Here is a 26,407-nt window from a genome sequence, read left to right as displayed (position 1 = left end):
ATGAGATTAGACTGAAATCTTCCCAAGGGCACGAACTTCTGTTTGTCTTGTTTACCATCCCACCCCACATAAAAGGCACTAATAAATATCTGGAAAAAGAACACACGAATAAATATATCATCCAAAGCTGGAGCCAGTCCGTAGGCAGCACTGCCAGAGCGGGGGCCTCTGTCAGAAGTGTGAGAATTGTGTTTCAATGTTGCCCGTGCCTGGGCAGGGCCACTTCTTTCTCAGAACTGTAGGGCCTCAGTTCATGCAGCAGGGAGTGAACTTCAGTGCTTTCCAGATAGGTGTCCCCATGTTGGAGGTATATGTCTCCACCACATCTCTCAGGCTGGGTCAGCCTGTGACACCCCTGACAGGCATGCCCCTAGTCTTGCCCTGGAGTCGTGGCTAAGTCCTGTGGCTACAAGTCCAATGTGAGTCCTGAGTGTGCAGGTGCCATGACCCTCAATGCTGTCTGTCCTCTGGCTAAGGCCTCTGTCCTGTGCTCCGGCATCCCAGGACGGTGGGTGCAGCTGAATGTCAAATGTCCACCACTGTTCAGTGTAGTGCAGCTGCCACCGGTGAAGGCCCTGTCCAGGGACAGGCTCAGGGTGGTGTGTTCAGCTTTATGTTACATGCTTCCTGGGCCTTCTGTAGCTTGTATTCCCGGATTTTCCGCTGGCGGTTATAGAGGTAAACAGCTGTGCTCACAGTGACCAAGAAGACAGCAGCTGCCACTATAATGATGATGACCATGTTATTATTCTGGTCATGGTCTGTAGGGAGAACAATAGGAGGAGGTGAGGACTGAGCCAGGTTCACTGCCCCTGTCCTGCCCAGCCCTGAACACTGGAACACTTACAGTTCACGTTCACAACCACTTTACAGGTGACCACACCATGATAGCCACTGGCCTGACAATTGTAGGTGCCCGAAATATTCCGCTTGACAGTCTTCTGGACCCCAATGGACAGCAAAGCCTTGTCCCCTATCCGGTGACATTTCACCTGGGGGGTGGGGTTCCCCCTGGCCAGGCACTTCAGGGTCTGCTGGGAGCCTTCCTGCAAAGTCCAGTTTCTTGGGCAATCACTTTCGTCTAGTCGGGGGCCATCTGGAGCAAGATGGGGGACAGGGGGTCAGAGACCAGAATACCCCTCACCATGTAGGACTGGAGTACTTAGGGAACCCAGGGTGCCAGTGCGGTAGGCCCCAGAGGAGATTATGAAGTCTTAGGGGCTGGGCCTTGGTGGTTAGGGGTCACTTTCCCGCAGCCCCACTCACAGTGGACAAGGAGCTTCTGGGTCTTGTTCTTGTACAGCTTTATCCCGTCCACCTCCAGGACAGCAGAGCATGAGAAGTTACTCCCGTTGTGCTCCTCACTGGCATTCAATGTGAACCGGGCACTTGAGCCTAGAGTCCCAGCTAGGGACCCATTCAACATCACCACGGCTCCAGGATGGGCGTTGCATTCCACTGTCACCATAGTCCCCTCCGGGACCTCCGACTCGCTCAGGGTCAGGTTGGGAGCTGGGAAGCCTGGAGGACATGCACACAGTGAGCCCTGCCCCTAGTCCTGGCTCCACCCCTCAGAAGCCCCACCCAGTCTCTACTTACTGTAGATGGTCACAGTCTCCCTAGTGCTCTGATTCTGGTTTCCCAGTGTCACTGTACACTTCAGCTGCTGGATGCCTTCCTCCCCTGCATTCACCCTGACCAAGGCGGTGGCACAGAGGGAGTCATTGCTGTACTTGACTGTGGGTTCCAGCCTCTGGTCCTCCAGTGCCAAGTAGACCTGGGCCTCTGAGGCTGGGAACAGCCCATCCAGGGTGCAGTTCACAGGCAACTGCGTGCCCACTTCCATGATTCGGGGAGTAGCAAGATGTAGGCCGATCTCTGGCAGGACTGACCAGAGAAGATGGGTGTGAACAGAGGGGGGCTGAAGCCCTTTCCTATAGTATTTTCATCCCAACACCTGGAACTCCTCTTCCTAGGAGACTCTGTGACCTTGGTCATCTCTGACCCAGGACACGTGACACCCCTTGCCCGTGACCCTGGGTCACAACCTTCTCAGAAGATCCTGTGGTCCAGGCACCCCATTCCCAACACCCCACCCCAGTGGCCAAGAACATGGTCTTCCCAGAAGTATTTGTAATTTAGGTCACTCCCTTCTCAGTACCCTTAGAGCCAGGAGCTCCTCCTTCCTGGGAACCCCACATCCCAAGCAGGAACACCACCTGAACCTGTCCTCTTGCAGACTTCCCAATGACTCACCAAAGGTTTGGAGCTGCCTGGTAGCTGAGCTGTTCTGGAGCAGTCCCAGGCTTTGAGTACGAAGGTCCAGTTCCGTGCGGCAAGAGAAATTGGCGCCATGGTCCTCTCTGCGTGCCAGCGCTGTGGTGGTGACCTCAGCGGGATGCCCCTCCACAGGCCACCGGCCCAGCACCTCCTTCCCTCGGAGCAGCACCACGGAGAGGTTGCTCCGGGGTGCACCTCCCTTCACCTTGCAGTGTAGGGTGAAGTTTTTACCCACAGGCTGCCACTGGGGCAGGGGTGTTAGCTCCACATATTCTGGGAATGCTGGGGGAGAGGAAAGGAAGGAGTGTCCTATGAGCTGGACAAGACACCTGCCAGCAGGGAGCACTGGGGCACCACACCTGGGCCGGGGAGCCTTCCACTCTCCCCTGCAAACATACCCCGAACCACCTAAGCCATATAGGAATGTTAAGAACTTCAGGGGAAACTAGTGAGAAGTCCCCAAGTGGTTACGAAGGGGCAGAACAATTCTTTATTTACTGTAGCATCTAAGAGTGGAAAGTGGAAAAGAAACACAGAGCCTATTACCAGGAGTCCAGTGAAATTGCATGCAGTAAATTTCAGCTGCCCAGTCCACTACAGATTGTTTTAGAAAGACTCCTGCTATCCCTTCTCCTATCTTGGCCTCATTTTTCTCTATAGCACTCCTCGCCCTCTGACATACAAGGTCATCTACTCAGTGAGCTTGTTTCTCCTCGTTTTCCCCCTGCGGAATGTCAGTCCAGGAGTCAGGGACCTTTGTCTGCCTAGTTCCCATCATGCTGTTGGCACACAGTAGGTACTCTGTATTTATAGAAAGAATAAGATTAAACCACACACACTGATTCAAGGCCTTTCAGGAGTCTGCTTTTAAGAGAAAGGAGTTTCCAACTGTGCTGTGTGATCCCCCGAAATGTTAAAAATGTTAAGAACCCACAGACACTCAAAATGCAACTCTGAATAGCCCCTGAAAACACAGCCTGTGGGCTCAGTTTTCCCAGGTCAGGGTATCTAGTCTGAACCAGGTGAGAGAATTCTGAGCCAGTGGAATTTTATAGTAGAGCCTGGTGAGTTGTGACTTAGCACTGAGCCCCACCCCTCCCCTCACTCCCAGGCTCCCCAGGAGGGAGTCTTGAGGGCTCTAGGTCACTATTCCCTTCTCAAGAGGCCCTAAAATGTCACTTGGCAATGCTGTTAAAATGTCAGGGGCTTCCAGCCCTTAGGGCAGCAGACACTGAGCCTCAGTTTCCTGAGCTGTAAAGTGGTGCTATTGGAGGTAGGGTTAGAATTAATCCATTTAAGAGGCCAAGAGAGTGGATGTAAATGGACATAAGGTTTCCTTTTATGGTATTGAAAATGCTCCAAAATTAGATAGTGGTGATGGTTGTACAACTCTAAACACTAAAATTCACTGAATTGCATGCACACTTCAAAGCTTAAAAAAAAATAAAAAAAGGCTGAGAAAACCCTCAGACATCCAGCTCTGACACTTAATCGTCTGCTGCAAACCACAGAGCTAGAGGCCCCCTTGAACCTCAGCCCCACATCTCCAAGCCCAGTTCTTCGCCCTGAGAGCCAGACTGAAGCTGAAGGAAGAGGTCTGTCTTGCCTGTCTCTCCTTGACCCCTCACCTCTGTCCCTTGCCAAGTCCTGGTCACTCTGCCCTTCAAATATTTGTGCTTCCCTTCCTGTACACAGCCACTGCCCACAAGACATGTGGCCTGGGCTGGGCCCTCGTCCAGCTGTTCCCTGGCTTCCCATAAGTCCAGCCTTCTGCTATCTAGATCCCTGACCTGCTCACACACCTTTGAAGTGTGGCTCCCTATCACCCTGAGGAGAAGGTACCAACTCCTCAGCCTGGCATTTGAGGACCTGCCAACCTCAGCTCCAGCTTCACAGGTCTGTTGGTGTCTAGCCCCTCCTGCCCTCTCAACTATAGATCAGCATGTTTCCTCATTCCAGACCTTGGCCCATGCTGTTCTCTCTGCCCAGAATGCCTGTCTGCTGACTCCTGTGCACTCTTCAAGGCCCAGTTAGGGGTCACCTTCCGCAGGAATTACCACTCTAACCTTTCTAGAGAAAGCTTAGCCACCCAGGGACACCCCTCAACTTTATGCTGAGGGTAGGGCAGGACCAAGCCAGAGTGTCTCCTAAATGACGCCCCTGCCACTGTGTGCCTGCTGTCTGCTCCATTTCACAGAGGTGGAAGCTAAGGCAAAGGCTTGTGTCCAGAGCTGCAGAGAGAGAAGTGGCAGAGCCAGGACTCACACCTGACATGCAGGGCTTTCAGCTGCCAGGCCGAGCCGTGGAAGGGCCTTCCAGGAAGTTTCCCTGGGGTTTTCAGAGGCCACCGGGATGTTTGGGGACTTCCCTCATCTGGCCAGCTGAAACATGCTTCAAACATGCTTCAAATCAGAAGCAAATATGCTCAAATCAGAAGCAAAACTAACATTTGCCCAAAGGCTTCCTTGCCCAGACACCATGAAGATGGAATGTCCTTCATGCCTCACTATGTCATTATATCCATCCCAGGAGGTCTCGTGTGGAAGTCAATCAAGAAGCCACAGTCACCCAATTAGTAAGGATCACATTGGGACTGGAATCCAAGGCCATCTAGTCCTAAAGCCTCTTGGCCAGTGTCCGGCCTTCCTTCCTTCCTTTCTTTTTGTTTTGTTCTTATTTGAATTTTATTTATTGCCTATTGTCATAGTAACGCATTCTCATAGTTCAAAATGCCCAAAGGTTAAAAAAAAAAAGGCACAAGGAGAAAAAACGCATCTCCTGCCCTTTCCTAGAGTCTCCCGCCCTCAACTAATATGGTCGTTTCTTTCAGTAAACACAGCCTCCTTCACCCCACTCCAGCCACTCCCTGGTACCCCGGGTGGCATGCCTCTCATTCTGGGCATAACTTACTTCTTTTGAACTTGACCTGTTTAGATCTTTAGAGCACCTTCTCTCTTGGGACACAAGGAGATTCCTCATTCTTGTACACAGTTGCATACTATTCCATTGTTTAGTCAAACCACAGTTTATCTGCCAGACCCCAACATTTGAGTGGCTTGCAAACTTTTGTCCTTTCAAATAACACGGCAATGAGCCTGTTGGTGTGGCTCAGTGGATTGAGAGCCAGCCTTTGAGCCAAAGGGTCACCAGTTCGATTCTCAGTCAGGGCACATGCCTGGGTTGCAGGCCAGGTCCCCAGCAGGGGGCGTGTGAAAGGCAACCACACCTTGCTGTTTCCCTTTCTCCCTTCCCCCTCTCTCTAAAAATAAATAAATAAAATCTTTAAAAGAATCAAATAATGCAGCAGTGAATAATTCCATCCCACCCTCAGTTCCGTTGTGGGGGAGACATGTAAGCCGATTCCCAGGATCTGTGTCAAAGGACACATACCTGTGTTGTTTGCAGAACTGAGGCCCCCTTCTCTGCCTGGAGTCGCACTTCTTTATGCTCTCACACTGTCAGCAAGGTCCCAGGACGGCCTGCTGCCCTGCAGTCTTGTCAGCATAGCTCTTGTCATTGTGGTCAATATGTGAAAAAAGCCACCTCAGAGCTAATTTTAATTTGCATCTTTTTTTTTTTAAGTCAGATCTAGGGTCTTGTCAGAGGCCTAGAGAGCCAGTATTCTCTAATGTGCTGAATCCTTGTTGTTACTTTAACTACACCCAAGGAAGTTCAAAGAGGGGTTTTAAACAACAAGGAGGCTTTCTGAAGATGTGCCCAATGGACCTTCAGTGACACCCTCCCTGGCACCAATGCCCCCAGCCAGCATGCCCCATTCAGCCCCAGGCCCAGACACTTACAGTACACAGAAAGGGATATTGAAGCTCCGGTCTGGCTGTCACCACAGTTGGAGAAGCATATTGGGGTGCTGTCTTCTTGTATGCCACTGAGTTCATAGGTCACCCAGTTGCTCCCATTGTTCACTAGCTTCTTAGTCAATGGAGTCTCCAGACCCAAAGTGGCATTTTGATCACAGGTAGCAAGGCAGGTCACGTTCATGGAGCCTCCTCGGGGTATGATGGCTTCTTGGGGTCGCACTGATGTGCTGGCACTTCCAGCCCCTGGAACAAAAGTGTGGAGAGGAGCTTAAGGCATTAAGAATTGGGGTCATCAACATTCCTGGGTACTCAGCCTGTGCTGGGGCACAGCCTTGAACAAGACAAAACTCTGCTGTTAGTGTGGGAGAGAGAAAAATTCCTGAGCAAACAAGATAATTAATAACTGATGCTAAGCAAAACTCTGACAAAAACAAAACTGGGTGGTAGAATAGACAGTGACTTGGTGACAGGGTGACGTGTGAGCAGATATGAATAACAAGAGGGGCCATCCAGAGACAAGGGGAATGAGTTCCAAGTGCAAAGGTCCTGGGGCAGGGCAGCTGCAGCCAAGTCAGCAAGGGGAAGAGCTAGGGGAAATGAGGTCAGGGAGATCACGCAGGCCATACACAGTAAGCCTTGCCAAGGATGTGTTTTTCATTCTGAGGGCCATGGGGAGCCATGGGAGGATTTCAGCAGGAGGAACATTGGCATCAGTGTCCTCACTCCCACAAGGTTGGGTGCGGGAACCAGTCCTCAGGGGACAGAGGGGTTCTGATCAGGCTGGTTCCTCACTCCCTTCGACAAGTGGTCTCTCCTCTTTTGCCTCAATATCCACATCTGTAAGGTGGGTGAGTAGAGTTCCCCCAACCCTGATAATGAAAGTAACCCCTAGGGCAGGGCAAGGAGCAAGAAGCCCCCGGTAAGGCAAAGGACTGTGTTAGCTCCCTCAGACCTTGGCACCTCCAAAGCTGAAAAATGTCTGTCCCATCTGAGCCATTCTGTCCTACCCTATCCCCAAAAATTCCTGCCCTCAGCTTTGGGCCCACTTTATCTAGGGTGGGAGGGGGCATGTGAAAACAGTTCTCTGAGGGTGGTCCTGGGATCATTGTCATTTCACAGAGGGAAATGGTGAGGCCTGAAGAGGGGAAGTTACCCAGCCAGAAAGCGGTAGAATCTGGACTGCAGTCTGCATGAGAACATTTTGCAGAGCTGGTAATCACGGTCTTCATCTTCCACTCTCGTGCTCCCCAACCCTGACCACCTTTGAGACTCTCTGACCTTCTTCTCTCCTCCCTCCTGGCTGGAGTTGGTGGGGGGCTGCTGGGGAATCTCACTTCTCGGCCTCTGGTCCTTGGGCAAGTCAAACCTGGAATTCCCCTGAGCAGAAGCAGGTCTGGACTTCCCCAAGAGCAGTAAAGGAGAAACAAAATGTGCTTCGGGTTTGGGGGTCCCCAGCCTGCTCAGAGAATAACCACACTCATACCACCTGACTGCCTCCTGGGGCTAGGTGCTGTGCTGGGTCAGGACACAACCAAAGCAAAGTGGCCATGATTACATTATGTCCTCCATTTTACAGCTGAGAGTCAAACCCATGACAGGCTGGCTTTTTTTTTTTAATTAATTAATTAATTAATTAATTAATTACTTTTGAGAGTGGAAGGGCAGGAGAAAGAGAGGGAGAGAAACATCAACGTGTGGCTGCCTCTCGTGCATCCCCAACTGGGGACCTGGCCTGCAGCCCACTCGTGTTCCCTGTGCCCTGACTGGGAATCAAACCAGCGACCCTTTGGTTCACAGGCCAGCACTCAATCCACTACTCACATCAGCCAGGGCTCTTTTTTTTTTTTTTAATTTATTGATGCGAGTGAGGAAGTGGGAGGGGGAAGGGGAGGGGGAGAGAAGGAGAGGGAGAGGGAGAGATTGAGAGAGAAACATCGATTTGTTGTTCCACATATTTATGCATTCATTGGTAGATTCTTGTGTGTGCCCTGACCCGGTATGGGACCTGCAACCTTCGGGTATTTGAAACGATGCTCGAACCAAACTGAGTTACCCGGCCCGGGTCTGGCGGTTGACTTTCAATGCGTGGCTCTAGCCTGAACTTCCCCTACACAGCTACCTAAATACAAATGACCTGGTCCCCAGCCCCCCGCGGCGCCCAGGTCACTGGCCCGACGACATCCCCCATCCTCGACTCACCTCGGAGCAGAGCCCCTAGCAGGGCCAGGAGCACTGGCAGCAGAGATCCGGTGGCCATGGGAGCCGTAGCGACCTAGGCAGGAAGAAACTAGTAACGTAGAGATGAGGAGGTCGGTTTGCTGGCGCGGACTGGGCGCCAGGACGGCGCACCGGTCCTTTTATAGAGCGGTCCATCGGGGGCTGAGGGGCGGTGCTGTCTTCCCGGAAACCTCGCGCCTTCCCCCTACGGAGCGAGGGCTCTGGCATTTCCTGATTGGGGTGGCGCCTCGCCCCTGCGCGTTTTTGCCCCCTAGCTAGCCGCTAGCTGCTAGCCGCTGGAGCGCCGGAATTTCCCAGTTGAAGCAACGAGGCCACCGTGGTGGCAGTGATTCGGAAGCTGCTCCCGGCCCCGGGGGGGTCTGGTTTTCGGGGCGTGTTAATCTTTACTCTGCGTTTACGCTGAGCTGACAACTAGCCTAGAACACGAGGGACTGTTATTGTGCCCATTCTAGAGAGGGGAAAACTGAGGCTCTGAGCTGAGGGAGGATTTGACTACCCAGCGCCTGCAGGCCTCTTGAACCAAGTGGATGATCCCTCGCTGAAGTGGGGGCCCGGGAATCCTCACGGGGCAACTTCCATCAAGTGTGTCCCTCCCCGAAAGGGCATGTTTGGTCCCAGCGGGAACCAAGATTTCCCAAGAAGAGCCGGAGCAGGCCCAGACACCTCCAGGCGCCCTCCGCGTCACATGCGGGCATCGTCACATCCCGAGATCCGTATCCCCCCACCGAAGAGCGCCCCAACTCCAGAGGCCTCGCTTCCCCTTTCGGTAGTGGCCGCGGGGGCGTCTTTGCAGCTTCCAGAAAGGGGAAGGAAGCCGCGTGGTGCTAGCACGCGGAGCTCCCCGCTGCCGTTCCCAGGCTCCGCGGGAAACCGAGGCAGCGCACCTAGAGGGGGGAGGGTAGGTGCTCGAGGCCTTGCCTTTCTAAGGGAAACTGAGGCAGCTCCTAGACTCCGAAGTGGGACGGGGAGATGAGGACGCTCAAATGCCTGCGTGCACTCGCGGCTCTCGAAACTCGAATGCCAAAACTTGAACTCCGAAACTCGAAACCCAGACGCTAGAATTAAATGTGTGCAGAGCTTTGTCCGGGCTGGTTCCATTACGGTGATGGGGGCGTATAAGGGCCCACGCCCAGCCCATCTACCCAACCCGTCTAGAGGCCGCCCCCACGTCCTGCATCCCCGAAGTCACAGCCCGTGCGCCGGACCGCAGGACTCGTCATCCACCACGTGGAGGCTGGAGACTCTGGCGTCTCAGAGGGTGCCAAGTTGCGCCGCCCAAGCCTTCCTGTTGTGGGGAGCACGCTGCATCGCCATGGAGACCTCTAAGGGGCCAGAGGTTCACCAAGCAGAAGGGGAAGGGAGAGGGCCCGGGGAAGCCCCCGCCCTTCCTCGGGGGGGGGGATGGGGCTACGAATCACTCGTCATCCATGTCCCCCCTCCCCTGGTCCCGATGGTTCCTGAGGAATTTCCACGGGGATCTTTCTTCCTGGGGCGGGGCGGGGTGGGGGCACGTGGAGGGTGCTAAATCCCCACCCGCCACCCTGCCCAGAATGGCGCAAAGGTGCAGAGTAGGAACCGGGGATGTCCCTGCCCCTCCAAGGCTCTGGAAAAATCCTACACGGGGTGTTATTTTCCGGCGGGTTTTTATTATGGTTCACATCACTGCGACCCTTGGCCTTGAATCGCAGTACTCGCGGCAATAGTTCCACTGCGTGGCCTAGGTACCCACTGCAGCCAGAAAACTGTGGTTCTCTCTTCACACCACTGTGCATGTTCAAGACAGACAAAAATTTTTTCCATTGTGCTGAGATGGTCTTAGTGGGGACGACAGACAAGAGATAAAAGTAAAGATGAATTGTTAGCTTGTTATTAGTGCTAGGAGGAAAAATATAGCGGGGAAGGGGGAAGGAAATAGGAGGATTAATGCACCTTTAGAGTATTCTGGGAAAGACTGAGGTAACGTGAGCAAAAACCAGAGGGAGGTGAAGAGGGAACAGTGATAATATTAAGAAGGTAGTATGTCAGGCTGGGAAAACTGTAGGAACCACCTTAAGGAAGTCAGGAGGCCACTGTGGCTGCGGAGTAGGGGGGAAAGGAGGGGAGTTGGAGGAGAGGAGACGGGGCTAGGCAGAGCATGCTGGTGCTTGTCCGCTTGGGGAGCGGTGGGGCACTTTGGCTTTTCCTGTCAGTGAGGTGGGGACCACAGCGGGGTACTGAGCAGAGAAGGGACAGGCCAGCCCTGACTCAGGTATTTACAGGCACCCTTCTGAGGCTACAAGAGCTCCAGTCAGGGGATGGGAGGACAGGGTGGAAGATGGACAGGAGAGGAGGCGACTGCTCTGGTTCAGGCAAGTAATGACGGTGCCCAGATGGGACAGTGGCATTGGAGAAGTCGTGGAGTTTGGCATCTCTTTTGGTGGCAGAGCCAACTGGACTTGCTAGGACACGGGGCAGAGCAGAGTCAAGGATGAGTTTTTGGGGTCGTTCTCTGAGACTTGGGGAGGACGGAGGGCTGCTTCCTGAGTGAGGATGGGATGGTAATGAGGGGCAGGTTGGCAGAAGGAGAATGTACCTTCCCATCTTACACTCCTTTTGCATATTTTCCTTTGAATTTTATTTTTTTAAGGATTTTATTTTTTTTACTCAGACATAGGGGAAGGGAGGGAGAGAGGGAGAGAAACATTGATGTGAGAGAGAAACATCAATTGGTTGCCTCTCATATGCACCCCAACAGGGGACTGACCCACAACCCAGGCATGTGCCCTGACTAGGAATCAAACAGGTGACCCTTCAATTTGCAGGGTGATGCCCAACCTACTGAGGCACATCAGTTAGGGCTTTTTTTTTTCCCCAGGGAAAAGGGAAGCACATGGCACCCAGCCCTTTTCTATAGTTGCCAGGAAAGGCAGGGCTTCTTCCAGGGTTTCAGGCAGTCTCAGGCAGACCAAAGAATTAGCCCAGGGCAGAAGTATCTATGCCTAACTCCATGGCATCCTGCTTGCTCTCCCCTCACTCTGTGCTCTGGCATGGCCACCTTGCTGTTGCCTCAGCCTGCAATGCCCTCTTCTCATCCCCGACATAGCCTGCCCCTACACCCTGGGCCACACCCTGTTCACTTCTGTTCATTGTACTAACATGGTCATTACTAAAACCTCGTTCACTTGCTGAAATTCTTTGATTTACTTGTTTGTCGTCTGTGACCTCCATTCCTGTGAAGTCCAGAAAGGCAGGGAACCTGTCTTGTGGAATAAATGAACTTCTCTTATCTCTGAGCATTCTGCTTATGCTGTTCCTCCAGCCTAGAATTCCCTTTCCACCACTTTTACAAAAGGTTCCCAGAGCATTTTACTCATAAGGTTGGCATGAAGGTGGTCTGGGAGGTGATCAACAGTCAATACCTGGGGCATGGGGAACCAGGGAAGGGAGACAGCAAAGGTGAGCATCAGGAGATTTCCCCTTTGGGGTCACCTGGAATTCATCTCACTGGGGAACTTTAGGTGATGGGTAGACTCCACCAATCCTGTGCCTCATTGGGTAAAGGCTGCTCCAGAAATGTCAACTCCCCAATACTTCATATATATAATTTTTAAGTCACCATGCTGTGCATTATATCCCTAGCATTTATTTATCTTATACCTGGAAGTTTATATCTTTAGACCTCTTTCACCCAATTCCCCATCCCCTCACCCCATCTCTAGCAACCACCAATCTGCACTGGTTTTTTTTAAAGATTCCACATACAAGTGAGATCATACAATATTTACCTTTGTCTAACTTACTTCACTAAGCATAATTTCTTTAAGGCCCATCCATGTTGTCATAAACAGCGAGTTCTTTTTTTTTTTTTTTTATGGCTGAATAACATCCCATTGTGTATGTGTGAACATGTTTTTCTATCCATCCATCCGTCCCTGGATGCTCAGCCATGTTTTGGCTACTATAATAACGCAGATATCTTCTCCAGGTAGTGATATTGTTTCCTTCAGATACATAGACAAAAAGTAGAATTGCTGGATCATATGGTAGTTGTTTTTAATTTTTTAAGGAATATCCACACTGCTTTCCATAGTGGCTGCACTGATTTCATATTTATGTGAAACTGAGATAAATTCATATAACATAAAATTCACATTTTTACCTTTTAAGCATTTTTCTCATATATTCACTGTCTTATACAACTGTCACCACTATGTAAATCCAGGATATTTTCATCACCGCCAAAAGAAACCTAGGACCTCCCCATCCCTCCTCTCCCAGCCCCTGGCAACCACTAATGTACTTTCTTTCCCTGTGGATTTACATATTCTGGTCATTTCATATACATGCAGTTAAATAGTATGTGATCTTTAAAAAAATATTTTATTCATTTGTCCTGGCTGGTATAGCTCAGTGGATTGAGTGCTGGCCTGTGAACCTAAAGGTCACTGGTTCAATTCCCAGTCAGGGCACATGGCTAGGTTGCAGGCCAGGTCCCCAGTTGGGGACATTAGAAAGGCAATCAATTGGTATTTCTCTTGCACATCGATTTTTCTCTCCCTCCCTTTCTTCCTTCATTCCCCTCTCTAACAATAAAAACAAAATCTTTTTAACAAATCAGAGATTCTGATGTGATAGAAAAATATTTTATTTCTCAAGATAGGAAAAGGGAGAGAGGGAAACATAGATATGTGAAACATTGATCAGTTGCCCCTTGCACATACCCCAACTGGGGACCAGCCCACAACCCATACATGTGCTCTGACCGCACATACCCCAACTGGGGACCAGCCCACAACCCATACATGTGCCCTGACCAGGAATAGGTGACATTCCCCTCTGTGGGAGGACGCAAGCCACACTGGTAAGGGCAACATATAGCCTTTCGTGTCTGACTTCTTTCACTCAGCATAATGTTTAGAATATTTACCATAAAGATTTGTCCATGTCGTAGCATGTGTCAGCCTTTTCCTTTTGGGGGGGGTGAATAATATTCCATTGTGAGGATATACATTCAGTATAACATTTGTATATTCATCCATCTCTAGGTGGACGTTTAGGCTCTTTCCACCGTTGGCTAACTGTGAATAATGCTCCCATGAACATTGTTATACAAGTATCTTTTGGAGTCCTTGTTTTCAATTTTCCTGGTATACTTCATTCCTGTTTATAGTGAATGGTATTCAATTGCATGTAGATAATCACATTTTGTTCATCGATTCACTGGTCAATAGAAATTTGGGTTGTTTTTACCTTTGGGGTATCATGAATCATGCTGCGCTTATCAGTCATGTACAAGTTTTTGTATGAATATGTTTTCAGTTCTTTTGGGTATATACCTGGAAGTGAAATTTTGGGTCACATGGTAATTTCACGTTTAACTTTTTGAGGGACTGCCGGACTCTTTGCCACGGTGGCTGTACCATTTTACATTCCCACCAGCAATTGGCAATGGTTCAAGGGTTCCCATTTTCCCACACCCTTGCTAATACTTATTTTATGTTTTGTTATTATTAATATTGCCACCCTAATGGGTGGGAAGTGGTATCTCACTGTGGTTCCCCAGTCCTTCTGACGTTCCTGGTGGACAAGCCCAGCACAGTCCTGCAGCATAGGAAGCTGGGGTTTGCCTGTGACAGCAAGTGTGAAGGGGATGTGGTCAGTCATAGTGCTGAGAGCGCCTGCCACAAGCTGTAACCTTAAGCAAGCCACTTTCCCTGGTTGTGCCTTAGTGGCCTCAGCCATAGAATTGGGATAACACATACCTCAAAGGATGGGAGGTTTCAGTAAGACATTCGTGTACAGTGCTTGGCATAGCCACGTGCAGAGTGAGAACAGATGGTAATATTTACTGTGTTTCCTTAGGACTCAGTTCTGAGAATCCCACCTTAACGTTACTTAGAGGCAGAAATACATGCTTCCTCCTCTGGGTTCCCACAGATCTTGTTCATACTGGTATTACAGCTCCCCTAGTGGCCCTAGAGTATTAAGCAAGAATTCATGAAGTTTGGGTGTCACCAGAACAACTTTGCTTTTCCCTCCATCGCTTTGTTCTCTAGTGGAATCTTGCCCTACCTTGGCTGAGAATTCTACCCAGGAACTCAGGCCCAGGTCATCATTACATTCCAATTTCTAAACTTGACTGGGTGTCTGATGGGAGCCTTGGGTCAGGCGTCTTCAGGCTGGCCACCTCAGTGGGAAAGAAGGGTTTGGTCCCTTTGCCATTGATCTTCTTCCTGCTTGCCTTGATCCCTTCACCAGCCTTTGGGTCCCTCCTGCCCAGATGCAGAGAGGAAGGGAGAGGGGACAAGGCAGTTCCTCCTTGGCTGCTGGGTTTGCCCATGATGCAGCTGTGTTAAAGCGGCGCCCCCTGGTGGATTTGGGGGATACACATACTAGGAGCTCTTTCCTGGGTTCCTCTCCGCTGGGTTCAGGCATCTTTGACCTGGGTTGTGGCTCCTTCTCCAGGCCCTGGGATGCTGCCCCTCCCAGGGGGTCTCCAGGTTGACTGAGCACCAATACGCAGACCCTCTGGCTCCGCCATCAGAACTGCCTGCCTCTTACCCTCTGGGTTTCCTGGGAGTCAGATCACAGCTTTCCTAGCCTGAGTCCTGGTGGCCATAACAAAGGACACTTTTCTAAAAATGTGAAGTCCCCTCCCTCTCTGGGCTCTGGGTTAGCCTCTGTCCCAAGAGGGTGGGATAGGGACTTGTAGGTAGCAATAGCTCCTCCTGAAAAAATGTCTTCACCCATCTCTCTTTTTAAGGGCTTTTTTAAATTATAGAGATTTTCAACCACAGGCAACAGCAAAGAGGGCATATGATGAAGCCACACATGCCAGCTTCCACAGTTGTCACAGCTCCATCTCTCCCCTTACATACTGCCATGGATTCAGGTGTTTTTCCTCCCTGAAAAAGAGGAAGGGAAGAGGGAAGGGAGGAATGGAGGAAGGAAGGGAGGAAGGGAGGGAGTGAGGGAGGGAGATAGGAAGAGACTCTTAACTCCCAGTACCTATAAATGTGACCTTGCTTGGAAATAAGGTCTCTGAAAATGATCAAGTCAAGATGAGGTCATTAGGGTGCCCTAACCAACATGACTGGTGTTCTTATAAAAAGGATAAACTTGGACACAGACACATACACATGGGGATGCCATTTGAAGAAGGCAGAGATTGGGGTGATACATCTACAAGTCAAAGACTGCCAGCAAATTACCAGAAGCTAGGGGCACAGTATGGGACAGATTCTCCGACATATGGGTTGATCTTGGACTTCCAGCCTCCAGAACTATGAGCTGATACATTTGTCATTGGCCCCGCCCAACCTGTGGTACTGTTATGGCAGCTTGAGCACTCACTCCCCCCCACCCCCAATGATTGAAAAGTGTGTTCTAGATGTCAGATCTTTTTTTTCAATGTTTTTTCCCATTCTGATCTGGCTGAGGGATTCCAGTACAGGAAAAGTTTCCAGCCCATTTCTTGAAAATTTGTTGGGCAGGGGTCGGTCTTATCGTTTCCTGATGGCTGTGATGTCAACAACTGGGCCCTATGACTTCCAGTTGAGTAGACTAACTAGGTGCTAGCCTAGTCTAACAGCTGGGTCTTACTTTAGGCCCTAATGCCGCACAGGGCCGGCCGGCAGCATGGGGGTGGGGGGGTGCAGGGCGGGGCAGGCAAGTTTGGCTTGAGGCCACACAGCATGTCCTGCTCAGGCTCTACACCCCTTCTTCCCACTGGGTCCAAGTGATTTTTTAACTTAGTCAAATCTGGTGCTTTAAGGGTCAAATTTTATGTCCAATGAGGACTTTCAAAGAATGTGTTTCAAGCTCTGAAGTCACTCCCAAGAGGCATTCCAGAGATGTTTTTGGTGAGGGACAGCCCAGCTGATGGGGTGGTCACTGTGGCTGCCTGGCCTGGATGGGCTCACACATGCAAATGATCTTTCTGGCCGACTTCAAAGAAACCGGCCACATTATTTTAGTCTGTTTTATGACTATTAAAAAATTAAATTGGAGACAAATACCATCAGCAGACTAAAAAATTAGCATACCGGCTTGATGTTTTTTTTTTTAAATGTGTTTATTCTCTCATTTACTGACTACATTGATTCTGAGTCTGTGCTCAGGGAAACCTGTGATAGAAGCTCCAGTTTGCATATGGCATCTAATTGTGGAATCAAGCCTGCACATCGCACTTAAGAACCCTAACAAATGGGCCCACAGACCCTGCCAGGAAAGCAAGTATATTACAGTACCTGGGAGCCGGGAGGTGCCAGGAGCAGCTTCCCAGGGAAGGGCAGTGTTCCTGCTCCTCTGTGAGTTCCTGGAGGCTGAATCACCCTAGGGAATTTGATTCTGGGTCACTTCTGTAAATAGCACTGAGGTTGACCCTTGAGGAGAGAGTTGCTGGCGGTGCCCAGCACCAGGGAGAGAGCCCGACTTGCCAGATGGAATTATTCACAACATGGCAATGAGCTGCTGTTCTCCTCTGTAATTAAAAAGTAAAGTTTATCTTAAAAACAAAAAGAGAATTGGGCAGGAGCTTGATCAGGCTCTCTTCCCAGTCAGGATGCCTGGCTGGCCCAGCCACTCTTCATGGCCTCTGCTTCCTACTGGGAGTTTGGGCATTGCTGCTCTTGCATGGTGGGCACAAGGCCCCCAAACTGGCCAGGGTTTTGGCCTGGCTCAGAGCAGGTGTCTGGCATAGAGAGTGGTGTAGAAAGGAAGGCAGTTGATGGGCCCTCGGGCACAGGGTGGGGGCTCAGGGGAAGTCACAGTAGGGCAGGCGGAAGGGGTAGAGGGGCGTGTAGCGTGAGTCGTGCCAGAGCAGCTTCTTTTCCAGGAAGGCGACAGTCTGCAGGGTCAGGACCAGCGTTTGGTGCTTCAGCATGCTGTGCACATTCAAGCCTGGGGGGCAGGGAGTGCAGTCAAGGTGGGTCTGTACCCCACATCGGAGCCTCTATCTATCCTCCCAGGAGCATTCCCCCTTAGAGAGACACCATGGTCTGGCATGGGGTCGAGAGCCCCACAGCCTGGGGTCAAACCCTGGCTCAGCAGCCTACCGCTGGGAAACTCTGAGCAAGGGTTCAACCCATCAACTTCTAACTGACAGCCTCCCACGTGTTCAACTCTGCCCTCTGCTTGGCCACGATTCCTACCTCACACTCCAGTGGATGGGTAGAGACCAAAGACAGAGCAGGTGAATAAAAGCAATGTACTAAGCGTACCCAGTGTGGCTGCAGTTAGTGAGTGAGGGGAGAGAGGGAGGAAGGGAGGGCAAGGATGGGACAATGCAGGACCTGGTGGGTCTTGGGGAGCACGTGGGCCCTTCCTGAGTGCAGTGGAAACCATGGAAGGCTGTGGGCAAGAGATGGATGTACACAGACTCCGGAGCTCACAGAGGCGCCCTCTGGTGGCTGGGGGACAACTGTCCCAGGATGAGGGCAGAGGAGGCTATGCTGATCCAGGCAGGGGGCTGGCCCGGGGTGGTAAGAGGTGATCAGACTCTGGATATGTTTAAAGACAGAGCCAACTGGGTGAGCTGACTGACTGGAGTGGAGGGTGACAGTGTGGGGTGGGGCCTAAGCCACAGGAAGGAAGGAGAAGCCAAGATGCCTGTGAGACTCCCTTGCACAGCCACCTGGGGGCAGCAGGACATGGGATCAAGAGAGTGGGAGAGAGCTCTAGGGTCAGCCAGCTCGGTGATGGGTGTGATGTGCTCAGGACAGGCCTGCTCCTGCCTCTCTGCCTTTCTGAATGAGGAGCCAGGTGGGGACAACCAGTGGCCCTTGCGTTCACTCCACTCCCAGCACTGTGACCCAAGCTTGGACAAATGTGGTATTAGAACATTTAAGGAAAACAACATTCTCCGGACCCGCTGTTTGGGCCAGCTGAGGGTCAGTGAGGGTGGTCACTATCGAAGGCCACTAGATGACTAAAAGGCAGATACAGGATGTGAACTGACCTGTGCACTCCCTGGCGACCTGGGGCTGGACCGGTGCCCTTTACTCACCCACAGCTGGGACCAGGTTGAAGGTCTTAAGCCCCAATGCGGCTGTCACGATGTTCTCAGGCATGTCCTCGTGTGCTCTGAAACAGAGGCCAGGAAGTGAGCCCTGCAGAGGATGGAGCTCAGCCCCTCACCCCCAACTCTGCCCCACATCCTCACAGGTCCACCAGGAGCACAGAATCCCCCCAGCGGCGGTAGCAAGCCAGCTCCTTCAGGTACTGAGGGTCTGCGGTTGGGAGTTCCAGGGAGTCCACGATGTGCAGGTTGTCCTGGTGGGAGGAAAGGACAGGTGTCCCAAGCTACCAGAGCCCTCCGTGCTCCCCAGCCCTCAGCCCACACCCCCAGGACCCTAGTGGTTCCCAATGGGATCAGGGCTATACCTGGGCCAGCTTGACGGTCAGTGCCACCTTGAGGCCCTGCACCCGCACCTTCATGGGCAGCATGTAGTAGTAGCTTGTGGGGCCCCGGGGGCCGTGTGCAACACCTCCTGTGGGGACAGAGGCGTGTAAACAGGTGAAGGCCTCAGCTGGACTTGGTACTCAACTATTAATCCCAATGGGAGGTATGGGGGTGAGGGTGAGAAGGCTGCCAGCAGCCAGGCTCAACTCCAGCAAAGAGGGCAGGGCCTCTGGTAGGAATGGAGAGGTGAGGCCTGATTGGGCATCACCTGAGACAGGTGACTTCACCTCCCTGGGCCTGTTTCTTCATCCATCAAGCTCTGAGTGAGGGCTATCTCCCTGTGCATCCACCCTCTACTAAGTGTGGCCCTGGGAGTGCAGCAGGGAATAAAATGAAAGGACCCGTGCCCCTGCACCATTCATGTTCATACAGAGGCTTGACCACAGAGGGAATAGGGGCTGGGCATGGCAGCACAGGACCTGTGTGTGTGTGTGGGTGGGGGGGGGGGTGGCGTGGCGGGCAGGAATCTGAAGGAAGTCAGGGAGGGCTTCCTGGAGAAGGCATGGCTCAAACATATCCAAAGGATGAGCAAGTTGGCCAGGCAAATGGGACATAACTCTAAGTCAGTGCCATCTGTACAGAATGGGGTCTGCAGCCACCAGTGCCTGGAATGCCAAGGTAAGGAGTTCATATACATACAAAGACCACAGGAGCTGGGAGGGTTAGGAAGATCCCTCTGGGTGCTATGTGAAGTGTGGGCCAGGAGAGGTGACGTGGGAGGTGGGGTTAAAAGGGGTTGTGGCCACAGTCTGATGAGAGAGGCTAAGGCCAGTGCTGGCCAGGGGGTGGGGTGAGGGGGTCTGGGAGATTGGGAGGATGGGGAAAAGTGGATGGTCTCAGATCTCTGCCTGCACGTGGGCAGTGAGGTGTGTGGATCTGAGTCCTCCAGCCCCACCCCAGGTGGGCTGATGAAGAGGAGGGAATGGGACCAACAATACATCATGCAGATGTGTGTAAAGAAACACCCAGACCCTAAGTTATCCTGGAGCCTCCTCCCCACCCTGCCAGCTTACCTCCTCTCCAGATCGGTGAGCGGATGCTGCCGTGCCTTGCACGCCCACTGCCCTTCTGTGGCCAGGGCTTCCGGCCACCACCCCGCACCTCAGCTCTAGTCTTGGTCTTGGCGTAGCTCTGTGGGGGTTAGGTTTATGAGGCAGATGTCATCTCAGCCAAAGGCACCAAGTCCAGGATTATAAGAGTGACTGGGTGGATGGGCTTGCCACTGGGGAGCCAGACTGGAGGCACAGAGATGGGGGTTCCATTGGGACAAGCACAGAGCATGGAGGGAAGGATAAAGGAATCAGGAGTTCCATCCTCCACTCCAGAACATCGGGCTCGGAAGACAGGCGCTCTGCTGTGTGGCACACAGTAGCTGTTCAGTATTTTTTAATGATTTCAATGTGGCTACAACTGAAAGGAAGGTGGAACTTGAGGAAAGTCATGGCTAGAGAGAATGAGGGAGAGGTGCAGGATAGGGAATCATGAGGGACTTTCAATGCCAGGCTGATGACTTCAATCCTAGGGAGCCAGGGAGGGTGTGGGCAAGGGGAGAACTCACTGGGCTTCTGAGGTGGGCAGATGGAAGGTAGACAGATCCTGACTGATTATGGCTTCTTCAATGATCTTGGCATAAAATCCAAGATCCTCACCATTGCTCCTGCTGACCTCTAGGCCACACTGGGCTGTTTTCAGTCCCTGCCACAGGGCCTTTGTATGTGCTGTTCCTACCACCTCCACTCTAACCCCACTATCCTCTTTACCTAGTTACTCTTACTGTACCTCTGAGGTTAAATACCCCTTTCTATGGAACAACTTCCCTAGTTATACATTTACAGGAATGACTACTTGATTCACGTTCACCTCTCCAACTGGACTGTAAGCTTCATGAGGGCAGGGATCTCTCCTGTCTCATCCACTAGCACAATGCCCAGTGCACAGTACATGTTCAGAAAATGCCTAGCAAATGACCCACCAGTGAATGCTTAGGTCAGAGAAGATGTGCCTGAGAAAGAAAACACATGAGGGTTCCTTGGCCCACCTCATCCCACTCAGGACACTCACAATACCCCACTCTGAACACTTACAATTCTCCTGAAGTTCTTCTGCCAGATGGCGACCTGATGCAGGATATCCAGCCTGTGGAGGAAGAATACACGAGAGGTCTGCCTCCACTTAAAACCCTCCCACAGCCCCTGCCTACTAGATGAAAACCCAGGCTCCTCCCTTCCCCCTCTAGGACTGTGTAATCCACCTTTGCCTTTTTTTTTTTTTTTTTTTGACCCCGGGTCTCACCATTTTTACTCCCCGCTCCATTCCATTCTGTGAAAGAGTCTGGCCTCCAGCACTTGCTGTTTCCTCTGTCTGAAATACTCTTCCCCTGGCTGGTTCCTTGTCAGCATACAGGTCTCAGCCTAAACATTATCTCCCAAAGGGGTCCCCTGGCACCTTCCTCCTTTCCTACCACGACAGCTTACTTAATGCCACTTTCTTTACAAACTAGTTTGACTCTTCAGCCTTGTATTCATATGGTAGACAATGACCACATGTGTGGTTACCGAACACCTAAAATGTGGCCAGTGCCACATGCTGAAATGGCAATATTTTAGCTATATCAGTTTAAATAAAACATATGACCAAAATCAATCTCACTTGTTTCTTCCTATTGTTTTTAAAACTGTGGCTACCAGAAGAATTTAAATCACATGTTATGTGGCTACACTGGACACGGCTGCCAGAGCACCAGTCTGTCAGGGGCTGTAAAACTATGGCTGGTAGGCCACATCTGGCCTGCTGCCTCTATTTGTAAATATGTTTTACTGGAACATAGCCATGCTCATTTGTTTATGTATCACCTACGGCTGCTTTTGCACTACATTGGCAGATATCAGTAGTTGCCATGGAGATGTCATAGTCTGCAAAGCCTAAAATATTTACTATCTGGCCCTTTACAGAAAAAATATTTGCTGACCCCTGTTCTAGACTGTAAGCAACATCAGTGTTCACTCACTGCACCTAGAATGGAATCTGGCACATAGTAGGTGCTTCATAAGTATTTACAGAATAAATATGTTGTTTTTAAATTTTTTTGGTCACCCTCTACTAGATTAGAACTCTGTACAGGCAGGGGCAAACCACTCAAATAACAGTAAGAGTAACAAATTAATAACACTTATTACTCGCCAGACACCATGCACCCGGAGAGGCATTGTACACCTAGGCAAACAATCACGCATGCCTGGGAGTTGGCCCGCGTGAGGTTGAGATCCTGGTTCTGAAGCTTACAAGCTGTATGACCTTGGACAAATTTTTTAACCTGTCTGTGCTGTCTCCTTACCTACAAAATAAGGGTAGCAGAACCCCTTCCTAGGGTTATAAGATCTAGTTAACTAAAATGTAAATAGGCTGTGCCGTAGGATTTAGACATACATTTGTCTAAATCCTTGCAAAAACCATTAACAGCAACAATAATCAACATTTCTATAGAACTTATTATGTGCCAGAATTAACTCATTTTATCATCACAGCAACCTCTTCATGTTTGACAGATTGTAGACACTAAAGCACAATGGGGGAAAGGCAGGATTTGAAAGAGGCTCTGCGTCCTTAACCCCTACAGGCTCCAGATTTCTGCGTCCTAAACCGCCTAGAGGATGTTACCTCTCAGCTTTCAACTTCACCATTCTGCAGCAGGGAAAACCATCATCCCCTTTCGACAGGGGGAGAAAATGAGGCTCAAGCCCAGATCAGCCTGATTCCTAAACCCGCGTTCATCGTCCCATTGTCACTCAGTTCACCATTTCTTGTCTCGTTCACCTGGGCGTCGTGGAGAAAACGTCAGGGTGCAATTCAGCCAGACCCACGCGCTCCTGCTCGTAGCCCCTCAGGGACTCGATCCAGGCGTGCACCGGGCGCCGGTGTGCAGGTATCGGGAGCTCGCACTTGCGCAGCACTGGTACCTGGAGACCTGAAGCAGTTGGGAAGTCAAGAGTCAGGAATAAGGGTTAAAGCTCCCGGGAGCCACCCCAGCTAGAGCTACCCGGTCAACCTCACCCGCACTCGCCACAGGCTCTGGCTTCTCCCGCGACTGCGCTGCCTCTTCCGCCACTGCGTTCAGGCCCTGTAAACGGTGAGCGAGAGTGAGAGACTACTCCTGGACCCTGTGACCTTTGTCCTCCGATCCCGCCCCCGTCACTGGCCTCACCCGGCAGCCCGTGGACGGAAACCAGGCCCGCGCCCGGAGCCGAACTAGCCGCAGCATTGCGGAGAAGCTCCGCACGCTGAGAGGTCAAGACTCCCTCCGGCTTTGCATGGCGCCTAGCGATTACGTCACGCTCGCGACACCGCCTACTCCGCTCAGATTCGGCGTGGAAAGCAGACCTGCTGGAGCGACAGTGCTACGCCGGGCCAGCCCACCTTCCCCTATCGCCACCCCAAGACTAAACCCGGGAGCCCAGTGTTCAATCGTGGGCTAGAGGTCCCTCTGCGAGCCCTGGGAACGCGACCCCACAGCAAAGAGCCCCATCCCTTCCATAGACCTTGCCCTGTTGGGCCACGCCCCCAAAGAGACCAGTATACGGTCTCGCCATCCAGGCCCTGCCCCCACTTAGCGTCCTAGACTCTCGGAGGTGGTTTTTCTCTAGTTTATACCCCGGATTTGTTCTAATGATTCAGGCCCGTATCTCCTACTGAAAGCCCTCAGGACTGAGCCTGCGGGACAGTGCCTATCCGCTTAGATCCCCCAGGACAGGGCTGTGTCTCCCCCAATCACCTCAGATTAGGTCTGTGTCTCCCCCACTTGAGACCTGACAGGGCTGTCCGAGAAGATAGCAACAAATCCTGGATTGCCTCTCTCTCGTTGCCCAACCCCCTCAACAGAAATCCAAAAACTCGTTTTTAGGTTCTTTGCCACGTTCTCCACACGACCTCCAAGGGGCGCCACGAGCCCACAAGATTCTTTCCTGCCCGGTCAGGCCTTATCACCTACAGGCCGGTGTGGTCTGGACCGAGGTCAGTGGCTGAGAACATGGTATTACAGCCATCTTCAGTTTTCCTATCTGAAAAGTGGGGCAGTTGTGGGACTTCAATGAAATAATGGAAGCAAAATGTGCCATGCTTGGCACAAGGTGAAAACTTAATATACAGCATTATTATTATTGTTAAAGGTGAATTTTGTCATCAAAATGAGGCAAAAGCCAAGGTAGGGATGGCGGTAGACCCTGAAGGAATTGAATGATATGCTAAAGATGTGGGCTTTGCATCTGATATATAACATGGATGTTTATATGAAGTATTAATGAAAATTTACAATGTACTTCATTGTGTACTCTACCTCTGCAAAGATAACTGTGAATTGTATTTAAAACCCCACACTCTCCCCTGGCTGGTGTGGCGCAGTGGATTCAGTGCCAACCTGTGAACCAAAAAACTCACGGTTGGATTCCCAGTCAGGGCTCACCCCTGGGGTGTGGGCCAGGTCCCCAGTAGGGGGCGTGCGAGAGGCAACTGATGGATGTGTCTCACGCACATTGATGTTTCTTTCCCTCTTTCTCCCTCCCTTCCCCATTCTCTAAAAGTAAATAAATAAAATATTTAAAAAATAAAACTCCACACTCTGCAATTTTAAAAGGTCTTTAGTCCTTTATTTTGTATAATTTTATTTATTCATTTTATGTTTGCATAGTTAATCCACATATCTGTTAAAGAAATTTTCAAAAACTACGGAAGGATAACTAGAGGGAAAAGTCTGTCTTCTCCAACCTCTGTCCCCTCTCCCACTCAGTTTCCTTCCCAGAAGCCACCACCACAAACAACTGTTGTTTCTCCTCTCAGAACCAGTTTATGATTTTACAATCAGATCTTTAAGTCTAGCTTTATCTAGACTTATCAGATCTATAAGTCTAGGAGTTTAGATTTTATGTAGTGAACAATGGAATGGCACTTAGTTACTTCATGATTAATTAGGCACCTACTATGTATCGCTGGGGTAAATCCAGTAGCAACCCATGAAACACAGTGCAGCGAAGAAGGATGAGGGATCACAATGGGGGAGGGAAAAAGTCTCCAGGGTGTGTGGGAACCCAGGGAGGGAACTAATGGGTGAGCACCAGGTCTCAGAGTTGGCTTCTCTGAAGCTGTAACCTGAGAATTAATGATTGAGAGTCCACTGGCAGTTTGTCCAGAGAAAAAAATGAGTTCCAGGCTGAGGAAACAAGTTACAAAAGCCGAAGTGGGGAGAGTATGGCAGGGCCGAGTGACCTTCCTGGACCTTCCTGATGGCTGCCGTGTTTTGTTTGTCAAACTCATTTATGTTGACCCCACCTCAGGGTCTTTGCAAGAATATCCCTTAAAGAATGACTGTGGATGTGTATTTAAAATTCCACACTCTTCCTTCTGCCTAGAATGTATTTTCCCCAGAATTCCAACATGACTGGATTCCTCACTTCCTTGGATTCTTTGCTCAAAGGTCATCTATCTCCATTCCAGTACGTTCAGGATGGCAAAGAAGCCATTCCATTTAAAATTGTAGTCCCCACCACTGGCTCTTTTGACCCCCTTATCATACCCTGTTTTTTTCCTATTAGTATTTATGTGCTAACATCCTATATAATTTCCCCCTTTTTAAAAAAAAATCCCATTAAAAATTTTTTTTCCAAATATTTTTAGTTTCATGTTGTTGAGAGGGCTTTTCTTTTCTTTTTTTTTTAAGATTTTATTTATTTATTTTTAGAGAGGGAAGGGAGGGAGAAAGAGAGAGAGAAAGAAACATCAATGTGCGGTTGCTGGGGGTCATGGCCTGCAACCCAGGCATGTACCCTGACTGGGAATCAAACCTACGACACTAAAAATCCCATTTTTAAAAATGCCTTTTGTCTGTCTCCCTCATTAGAGTATAAACTTCCCCAGGGCAGAAATTTTGCCCCTGCTTGTTCCCTGACATAGCCCAGCACCAGCCTTGTGCCTGTAGCACACTAGGGGCTCAAAACATGTTTCTTAAGTGAATTCCTTCTTTCATTGCTCTGTTGCAGGAGGGTTTTTTAGACATTTTAAAATGATTTTATTTATTTATTTGTTTAGAGAGAGGAAAAGGGAAGGAGAGAGAGAGAAACATCAATGTGTGGTTGCCTCTCACACACCCCCATTGGGGACCTGGCCTGTAACCCAGGCATGTGCCCTGACTGGGAATCGAACCAAGCTCTCCCTTTGCCTCCTGGGTCTTAAGGTCTCTATCTCTCTGAAATCACAGACACATAATAAACCCAATAAATGATTATTTACCCAATGGCACTGGAGTCACATAGACACAGGTTCAAATCCAGGGACTACTGCTAATTGGCTGTGTGTTCCTGGGCAAGTAGTTAGTTCTCCTGGAGTTTGGTCTCCTAATTAGTGAGTGTGACACACACAAGCCCTCCACTACTGAGCTGTGCAGAGGATCAGAGTTCTCTTTCTTTCCATTCGCACTCCCCACCATCTTTTTTCTCTCACAGAGGGAACCTATAAACAGGAGTCGGGTCATGTCCCTCCTCTGCTCAGAACCCTGCACACCTCCCATTTCTCTTAGAGCAAAAGCCAAAGTCCTCGCTGCATCCCACAGGGCTCTGCAGGACCTGTCAATCCTCCTACGCCCCTG

The 26,407-nt window shown here is 50.7% G+C and overlaps 2 protein-coding genes across 2 annotated transcripts; both read right to left on the bottom strand.

Moving 5' to 3' along the window:
- Positions 1-93: 93 nt before the first annotated feature.
- On the bottom strand, positions 94-8,494 carry ICAM1 (intercellular adhesion molecule 1). The gene is made up of 7 exons (XM_045853571.1): positions 8,298-8,494; positions 6,081-6,341; positions 2,257-2,562; positions 1,600-1,887; positions 1,267-1,521; positions 848-1,096; positions 94-761 (listed from the first exon to the last, which is right to left on the bottom strand). The coding sequence occupies exons 1-7, from the start codon at positions 8,353-8,355 to the stop codon at positions 592-594; spliced, it is 1,587 nt and encodes a 528-aa protein (XP_045709527.1). The 5' UTR covers positions 8,356-8,494; the 3' UTR covers positions 94-591.
- Positions 8,495-16,370: 7,876 nt separating this feature from the next.
- MRPL4 (mitochondrial ribosomal protein L4) lies at positions 16,371-23,134 on the bottom strand. Its single transcript, XM_045853425.1, has 9 exons — positions 22,979-23,134; positions 22,828-22,894; positions 22,591-22,741; positions 20,862-20,913; positions 19,791-19,908; positions 18,699-18,805; positions 18,478-18,587; positions 18,322-18,398; positions 16,371-17,216 (listed from the first exon to the last, which is right to left on the bottom strand). The coding sequence occupies exons 1-9, from the start codon at positions 23,033-23,035 to the stop codon at positions 17,071-17,073; spliced, it is 885 nt and encodes a 294-aa protein (XP_045709381.1). The 5' UTR covers positions 23,036-23,134; the 3' UTR covers positions 16,371-17,070.
- Between the last annotated feature and the right edge of the window lie 3,273 nt (positions 23,135-26,407).

Source organism: Phyllostomus hastatus, unplaced genomic scaffold, assembly GCF_019186645.2.
Source record: "Phyllostomus hastatus isolate PE091 unplaced genomic scaffold, TTU_PhHast_1.1 phas_contig_98, whole genome shotgun sequence".
Classification (NCBI taxonomy): Eukaryota; Metazoa; Chordata; class Mammalia; order Chiroptera; family Phyllostomidae; genus Phyllostomus; species Phyllostomus hastatus.
This window is presented reverse-complemented; position numbering and strand designations above follow the sequence as displayed.